We start from the raw sequence: 9,290 nt of genomic DNA, 5'->3' as shown, positions 1-9,290 counted from the left end.
AGCTCTGCTCCACAATAACAGAAAACTATTGGAACAGCACATCACAAAGACAGAAATTGAAACCTTTGTTACACTCGTAAGGAAGAACAGAGAACCGAGGTAAGAGCTACTACGACTTGTGTCTGTTCAATGGAGCTATAGATCTTTCCATTGGTCGGCATGATGGGGAATCTTGCAGAGTAGACCTGGCCTGACCTGAACTTGTTGATGAGTTGCTTTTAAACAATGGACAAAGGAAAGATGTCGTACGATCTGCCTGTTAATGGCTGCTCTCAGCTGTTTTAATGAAGATTTACTTAGTGGTGTCGGGAATGTCACCATTCATTGAGGAAACCTTTCTAGGTAGGAGGATGCCTCTCCATTCATTCAACGTTCACCTCGACAACTCTCGCCACTCTGTGGATTATGTTGATTTTAATCAAATGTTTCCTGACAAGCTACATAAAAGGAAAAGGTAATCATTCCATTATTGTCACATCATACCACATTAGAAAGTTCTCTGAAGAAATTTCCAGCAGCCATCAGAGTCCTGGTGTCGAGTTTGTTTAGGGACAGATAGCTTTAAATTAATATGTCATATTATCTCAATTAATTCAAGGGGGTATCTCCTGACGCTTCGTAGTAATCAACGGGTTCTCCACTGTTTCACTCAAAATTCTTTCAATGAATTTTATCATAAAAATAAAAAGATTCAATGGCCATGATGGGAATTTCATTTCAGTTTTGGGATGCTATAAACAGAGATTGATTACAATAAATAAAATTTACTTCACTCAATAATTAGATGTAGCTGTTGCTTTTTTAAGCAAAAAAATAGACTTTATTCATAATGAATTATTTTCAAAAAGAAAACTGTTCAAAGCCGCCTCTCACCCTTTGTTTCGTATCCATACGTTCCCTTCCCTATAAACTGTTACATTCATTTCTATTTTCACCATTACCATTAATGTTGCATCTTCTCATTTTCCCCCTTCTGTTGTTTGAGGAGCTTCCCCGCAGTCTTGGTTCCTTAATGCCAGGTAATGGAAGGACTCTACACTGTGATCCTTCCCCATGGTGCCCTCGTGTTAGCTACACCAAGCCTCAGTGCGTCCCTCAGCATGGACTCCTGCAGCCTGGAATGTACAGGTCGGCAGCATTTTCACACCGACATCTCCATGTGCTGAAAGACCAATAGATTTCAGGCAGACCAAAGTGATGGTCTTCCAGCAGTTTTGGATTCTGAATCTTTGTCCTTCACTGGGAACAGCCCATAAATCAAAGTCCTCTGGCACACTGCTGCTTGGTGGTGGGGGGGGGGGGGGGGGGGGGTGAAACATGACAAGGACTCTTGCATCCTTCTTCACACATTCAGAGCAAATCTGCATTCTGCAAAGAGGTGGGTGACTGTCTCCACTCCACTGCAGTCATCTCAGGGACATTGTGCATTGTGGGTGATGTTCTAATTGTACAGGAAGGATCTGACTGGGAGGACTCTTCTTACTGTCATCCAGGCCAAGTTCTGGTGCTTGTTTATGGGCTCTAATGATGAAACATTCTGCCAGATGATGGGGACAATCTGGTCCAGGAACCACCCCACTGGGTTCAACAGTGAGTCTGCAGGATCTTCTGTGCTGACCACTGCCTGATGGCCTTATAGTCAAATGTGTTTGTCTGGAAAAACCTTTCCACAAAGGATGGATGGTGTGGCAAAGTCCAGCTGACTGGGACATAGCACAACAACTGGACAAGGCCATTCTTTGCAACATCTGGAACAGGTGGAATCGCAGAACATTGTGGCACTTGGTACCCTCATACTTTGGTTCTACACACAGCCTGGAGCAGCCACACAAGAGGGCCATTTTAGCTATGTCCTTGCGCCCATTGTCTGGTAACTTGTACATGGTCACCCTTCGGATCCTTTCCATCTTGGATCCCCACATGAACCGGGACACTGCTCTGGTGACTGTCAGTGCAGAAGTGCAGGATATGGGCGACACCTGCGCGAGGTACAACTGTACCGAGAGCACCTCGCACCTGATGACCAGGTTTTTCCCTGTTATTGAGATAGAAAGTTTGAGCTCACAGACCTATTTTCTGGTGAACCTTTGCAAAATAATTTGCTGTCCTGGGTAAACTTGTACCTCTCACTTTGTTCGTTTTAGATTGGTCACAGTGTTTGAGCTACCGAAAGAAAATAGACACACACACACCGAGAGCAATTCAGTTTATACAAATCTTTATTACAAATTCTAAAGCTGATATCAAACTACAATATGCAAGCCCTTCCCAATTATACTTATCAACGCCTGGATTGGTCCCAACTGCTGAGGCGAGGCAACGACCGCACACTTGTGGTAGGTCGTCGGGGCGCCGGTAGCAACTTCTCCACCTCCCCTGACCAGGACGTTAGCTGGACTCTAGAAGTTCTTCTTTTTGCTGAGAGATATTGCCACCTCTCGGAGAGTCTCAAACTTCAGCAGCGGGACCATGGCTTATATTACCCAAAAACTGCTTACCCAAGCACCTATTCCCAGCACAGAAAAGAAAGATAAACGGTTTCTTTTGAATAACACCTTTCAGCTTATCACTTTGAATACAATGGTTTATTTTGCATCAAGGTTAGAGCTCTACCTGAAAGACTGTGACCAAAACAAGCAGGAAGATTAAATATTCTTGGTACCCAGATGTCTTTTTGTCAGCTAACTGCATCTCTGGGCCCCATGGTGGAATTTAGCTTATGTCTGCTGAGACTCAAGCAGGTTACTGATTCTCAGCCTTGCAGAAGCAAAAAGCATGGTTTAAATCCTCCAATACACTTGCTGCCTATGCATGCATAAAGCTGATAGTGTGAAGTAACCAGCACCTATATGAACCACCTTTAATTTCGATTTGCTTTTGTGGCAACAGACATCTTCATCACCACTTTGGTTCTGAAATCCATAGCAGAATGCTAATTTTTAATAGCTCACTGCATGCAAGAAGCAATTCAATGTGTCCTTGGTTAGAAATGCTGTGCTGCAAAAAAAAACTTTCCTCCAACATCAATAAAAATGTTAGGGGGCCAGTAAAGCTCCAATAATCCATTATCCAGCAATTTAGAAATCCTAATCTTTTGAAGAAAGAAAGCGGGGGATGAGCCTGGGAAGTAGGGGGGGGGGGGGTGAGCCTGGGAAGGGGGGGTTGAGCCTGGGAAGGGGGGGGGGTGAGCCTGGGAGGGGGGGTGAGCCAGTAATGATAGGCTCACCCCCCCCTTTCCCAGGCTCCCCCCTTCCCAGGCTCCCCCCTTCCCAGGCTCCCCCCCTTCCCAGGCTCACCTCCCCTTCCCAGGCTCACCTCCCCTTCCCAGGCTCACCTCCCCTTCCCAGGCTCACCTCCCCTTCCCAGGCTCACCTCCCCTTCCCAGGCTCACCTCCCCTTCCCAGGCTCACCTCCCCTTCCCAGGCTCACCTCCCCTTCCCAGGCTCACCTCCCCTTCCCAGGCTCACCTCCCCTTCCCAGGCTCACCTCCCCTTCCCAGGCTCACCTCCCCTTCCCAGGCTCACCTCCCCTTCCCAGGCTCACCTCCCCTTCCCAGGCTCACCTCCCCTTCCCAGGCTCACCTCCCCTTCCCAGGCTCACCTCCCCTTCCCAGGCTCACCTCCCCTTCCCAGGCTCACCTCCCCTTCCCAGGCTCACCTCCCCTTCCCAGGCTCACCTCCCCTTCCCAGGCTCACCTCCCCTTCCCAGGCTCACCTCCCCTTCCCAGGCTCACCTCCCCTTCCCAGGCTCACCTCCCCTTCCCAGGCTCACCTCCCCTTCCCAGGCTCACCTCCCCTTCCCAGGCTCACCTCCCCTTCCCAGGCTCACCTCCCCTTCCCAGGCTCACCTCCCCTTCCCAGGCTCACCTCCCCTTCCCAGGCTCACCTCCCCTTCCCAGGCTCACCTCCCCTTCCCAGGCTCACCTCCCCTTCCCAGGCTCACCTCCCCTTCCCAGGCTCACCTCCCCTTCCCAGGCTCACCTCCCCTTCCCAGGCTCACCTCCCCTTCCCAGGCTCACCTCCCCTTCCCAGGCTCACCTCCCCTTCCCAGGCTCACCTCCCCTTCCCAGGCTCACCTCCCCTTCCCAGGCTCACCTCCCCTTCCCAGGCTCACCTCCCCTTCCCAGGCTCACCTCCCCTTCCCAGGCTCACCTCCCCTTCCCAGGCTCACCTCCCCTTCCCAGGCTCACCTCCCCTTCCCAGGCTCACCTCCCCTTCCCAGGCTCACCTCCCCTTCCCAGGCTCACCTCCCCTTCCCAGGCTCACCTCCCCTTCCCAGGCTCACCTCCCCTTCCCAGGCTCACCTCCCCTTCCCAGGCTCACCTCCCCTTCCCAGGCTCACCTCCCCTTCCCAGGCTCACCTCCCCTTCCCAGGCTCACCTCCCCTTCCCAGGCTCACCTCCCCTTCCCAGGCTCACCTCCCCTTCCCAGGCTCACCCCCCCTTCCCAGGCTCACGCCCCCCCCCTTCCCAGGCTCACGCCCCCCCCTTCCCAGGCTCACGCCCCCCCCTTCCCAGGCTCACGCCCCCCCCTTCCCAGGCTCACGCCCCCCCCTTCCCAGGCTCACGCCCCCCCCTTCCCAGGCTCACGCCCCCCCCTTCCCAGGCTCACGCCCCCCCCTTCCCAGGCTCACGCCCACCCCTTCCCAGGCTCACGCCCACCCCCCCTTCCCAGGCTCACTCCCCCCCTTTGTCACCAGAGGCTGACTTGTTGCATTTAAAAGCTGGGATACAAATAGAAATGAGATCCAAGAGTTTGGACTATCTGATAGTCTAGTACCACAAAAGTCCTGAATACGCCAGATTATTGGATTTTTACTGTCATAATAAGTGAACACATTTTTAATTTTGTACTGGGGAAACAACAGTGTATGGCTCCCATTAATTCTTAAAGGGCAAGAAGTGCATAAGACATTAAAAAAAATTTTTTCTTGAGTCATGTTTAATTACAACTTGTCTTTTATCCCTAGAAATAGTTTCAGCATTCTAATTTACTGTTTAATTTCAGTGCATCTTACCTGATATATGGAGAATAGAGGAATGATGCATTCCTCATGCCCATTCAGTCATTTAACAAGATAGTGGCTGATTATAGAAGATTGAACATCACAACACAGGACAGGCCCTTCAGCACATGATGTTGTGCCAACCAATATAAACCTACTCCACAACAATCTAATTTTCCCTACTTCACACTCATTTTCACATCTTTTGTCAATGTTCAGAAAAGATTTAAATAATTAATGTTTATCGCTCTCAGATTTAAAGTTGAAAATCTACCATTGATTTCCATTTATGGAAAAAAAAATATTCAAATTGTGTGGTCTCTTTGCCTAGCTTCCCTTCTGAAAAATCTGGCTCTAATCTTTGGACAGTAAACCTTATTTCTAGACTCCTATGAATAGAGAGAGGATTTCCATTCCTATTAATAGATTGAAAACGTTGACCCCATAATCTTCTAGAACACAGAAACTGCACCCCTTCTTTCCATAGTTCTCCCATTAACTCAGAGTTCTCTATCTACAACTCTGCAGTGTGTGTTCCTCTTCAACCACATTGGTTTGGGTTCTGATGGTAAAAGTAAAAAGACCAGTGGAGTTAAGGGATAATTTCATTGAAACTTTTTCTAATTGTCCCTTTACAACAGGTTTTTAGATTATTTGTCAGATCTCTGTGTGTCAAATCACGTGGCCATTCCAGTAACTCAAGAGCTAATCTGCAAATGTGTGCTGGATCCAAAGAACGAAGACATTCTTATCAAAACTGCGTAAGTCACAGCTTCTTATCTGACAACTTGAAGTAATGCTCTATACAATAATTTTATATAATTTGGTGGGGGGGGAGGGGGGTGGCTCCAAAATTGATTGTGTAGAAGGTTGTCTCAGGTTACAATGGGATCAAAATCAAATGGGAAAGTGGACAAAGCTATGCATTTTGGGAAGTTAAATCAGAGCAGGATGTGTGCAATAAAATGTAAAGGTTCCAATATTGTCATGTAATACCACATTTAGAATGTAACATATGAAATTCTTTAACTTTTGTTTACCATAAGACAGACAGAGAGCCATCACTTTGTCACAGAAACCTACCACACCTGGTGTTCCCAGGCAGTCTCCGCTCCAAGTATTGACGAGGCCTGAGCCTGCTTAGCTTCCGAGATCAGACAATCTCAGGCATATTCAGGCTGTTAGGCTTGACAGGGCCCTGGAAAGTCTTCAAAACAGGGAGACCAAGGATGCAAGTATATAGTTCCCTGTAAGTGGCCATACAAGTAGATACAGTGGTGAAGAAGATGCTTGACAAGCTTCACTTTATTAATTGAGGCTTTGAGTACAAAAATTGGGATGTAATGTTACAGCTTTTATAGAATATTAGTGAGACATGCAATATTGAGTGTGGTTCTTGTCACCACTGTAGGAAGGATGTAATTTAACTTGGGATGTAGCTATCCAATCCAGAATGCAGAAAAGATTCAGAAGGATGGAGCTGAGACTGGGAGGCTTGAGTTATAAGGAGAAATTGGAGAGGCTGGGACTGTTTTGCCTGGATTAAAGGAGGGTGAGAGTGACCTCATGGGTTTATCAAATCATGAGGGGGATGGATAAGGTGGATGCTTGCAGTCACCTTCACTGTGAGGGGAGTCTAAAACCAGAGGGCATAGGTTTAATGTAAGAGGGAGAAAGACTGAAGAGAACCACACAGTTGATCATTGACCAGGAGAGGGGGAAGACCCCACACCCTGTCCATATCTGTGATGCTGAAGTAAAAAGAATCGATGGCTTCAAGTTCTTAGGAGTCAGCATGAGGAGGTCAGTGACCTGACCTGGACCAATCAGTTGATGTGATGGTCAAGAAGGCACACCAACAACAAGTACATGTGCAGAATCAGAAGTACGATGCATCACAGTATGATATGGGAGCTGCTCTGCTCAGAATTAGAAGCTGCAGAAGGCAGTGTAAATGCACCTCAGAACATCATTCAAACTTCCATCCAGGGACTCCATTTACATCTCCTGCTGCCTGGGAAAGGAAGCCAACATTTCTAAAGGACTCTTCAATTCCAGGTCCCACTCTCTTCCCCCCACCCCCCCTCCTCTTATCAAGGAGAAGACTTCCTTCAGCCATCACTATCCTTAATTAACACCATAACAGTGTTCTCATGCTACCCTTGCTTGATGCTCGTTGTCTATATTTGTTCATCGTGACTTTTTACTCTTGTTGCCTCCTTTATATGGCTGTATGAATCTTAGATTTAACCTGCGAGATGCTTGCAGAAGACTCTCACTGTGCAAATTAAAACATGGCAAATAAACTTTAACACTTCAAATTTTATTGACATTGACATCTAATACAGGAGAGATGTATTATTGGGTGGCAGGATTGGCGTAGCGGTTAGCTCCCCACCTTGACTACCAGCCCCCCCCACATCTCCATTGGGCACACAAAACTCAAAACGGTCAACCAGTTTACCTATCTCGGCTGCACCATTTCATCAGATGCAAGGATCGACAACGAGATAGATAACAGACTCGCCAAGGCAAATAGCGCCTTTGGAAGACTACACAAAAGAGTCTGGAAAAACAACCAACTGAAGAACCTCACAAAGATAAGCGTATACAGAGCCGTTGTCATACCCACACTCCTGTTCGGATCCGAATCATGGGTCCTCTACCGGCATCACCTCCTGGAACGCTTCCACCAGCGTTGTCTCCGCTCCATCCTCAACATTCATTGGAGCGACTTCATCACCAACATCGAAGTACTCGAGATGGCAGAGGTCGACAGCATCGAGTCCACGCTGCTGAAGATCCAGCTGCGCTGGGTGGGTCACGTCTCCAGAATGGAGGACCATCGCCTTCCCATACGGCGAGCTCTCCACTGGCCACCGTGACAGAGGTGCACCAAAGAAGAGGTACAAGGACTGCCTAAAGAAATCTCTTGGTGCCTGCCACATTGACCACCGCCAGTGGGCTGATATCGTCTCCATCCGTACATCTTGGCGCCTCACAGTTCGGCGGGCAGCAACCTCCTTTGAAGAAGACCGCAGAGCCCACCTCACTGACAAAAGACAAAGGAGGAAAAAACCAACACCCAACCCCAACCAACCAATTTTCCCCTCCAACCGCTGCAACCGTGTCTCCCTGTCCCGCATCGGAATTGTCAGCCACAAACGAGCCTGCAGCTGACGTGGACATTTACCCCCCTCCATAAATCTTCGTCCGCGAAGCCAAGCCAAAGAAATTGGGACCTGGGTTCAAATCCTGTGCTGTCTCTGTAAGGAGTTTATACGTTCTCCCCTTGTCTGTGTGGGTTTTACCCCGGGGCTCTGGTTTCCTCCCACGCTTTTAATTGGGTATAAATTGGGCAGCACAGACCCGTGCGCCAAAATGCCCTGTTAGCGTGCTGTATGTCTAAATTTAAATTATGGTTCAGAGTGTTCAGACAACTCAAGTTTCGGCTTGTAACCACTATTCCAGTGAGAGTACACATGAAAAGAACGTGCTGAGTATTTGTTTTCACAGAGTTGGAGGCACATTGCCATAGGTGTAGCAAGATTTTGGTACTGCAATTTTATTGTCATTGTTCAGTAGACAATATCCACAAATGCTTGAGGCAGTGACAGGAAAATATACTCATTAGTCCAGTGTTTTGAATTATTTCATAACAATTTCAATCCAGAATGGCACTTTTGGCTAATAAAAAGAATGGGCAATCCCAATAAATGAAGAACAAAACAAGCAGTGAAATAAAAATTGATTGGGAACTTCAATTTGATTGTAACTGACCAATAACCTAATTCTATCGGATATTCTTCATTTGGTAACTCAGAGTAATGTCCCAATGCAGTGTAAAATAAGAGAAAAATCCTCCCAGCTGCATTTAATTATTCTTGATCTTTTCCTACCATTTGGCACAGATTTATGGAGCAGTACAAGATTTAGATGCATTCTGTACCTTATTGTGTAGTTAGGGTTGGAGACTATGAATTTAATGATGCCTCAGTGCTACAAAATAAATCACAGAGGATGGGAAGGAAAGGGGCATTGGACAGTCACCAGTGAAGGTTCAGGGAAAGTTATGAGATCATTATTAAAAGATTTTTTTTTTAAAAAAAAAAAGGAATGCAGTGTCAAGTCAAAGGTATGTGTGCAGAGAATTCTCTTGTGAGAAAAATACCTTGGGGGTTGAGTGTGAACAAATTATAGAAGTGAAGAAGCACCAGCTGGGTTGGAGGCTTTCAGATGCTATCGTGATTGAATGTGTAAACAAAGGCAAAGTTTTGCAATCGGTT

General features: G+C 47.2%; 1 protein-coding gene across 4 annotated transcripts in view; it reads left to right on the top strand.

Annotated features, from left to right (window-relative positions):
• The window catches only part of itpr3 (inositol 1,4,5-trisphosphate receptor, type 3), a 263,225-nt gene that overhangs the window by 125,848 nt on the left and 128,087 nt on the right, over positions 1-9,290 (top strand). For all 4 annotated transcript variants that reach the window (XR_011358441.1, XM_069941706.1, XM_069941707.1 and 1 more), the window contains exons 16-17: positions 1-99; positions 5,646-5,765. The exon at positions 1-99 is cut by the window's left edge and continues 74 nt beyond it. Coding sequence is in view for 3 of the 4 variants with exons in the window: in XM_069941706.1 (XP_069797807.1) it covers positions 1-99; positions 5,646-5,765 (219 nt within the window). In the remaining variant the exon portion in view is untranslated. The remainder of the gene's footprint in view (positions 100-5,645; positions 5,766-9,290) is intronic.

Source organism: Narcine bancroftii, chromosome 5, assembly GCF_036971445.1.
Source record: "Narcine bancroftii isolate sNarBan1 chromosome 5, sNarBan1.hap1, whole genome shotgun sequence".
Lineage (NCBI taxonomy): Eukaryota > Metazoa > Chordata > Chondrichthyes > Torpediniformes > Narcinidae > Narcine > Narcine bancroftii.
Note: the sequence above shows the minus strand (reverse complement) of the source record. Positions and strands in the feature narration are given on the sequence as shown.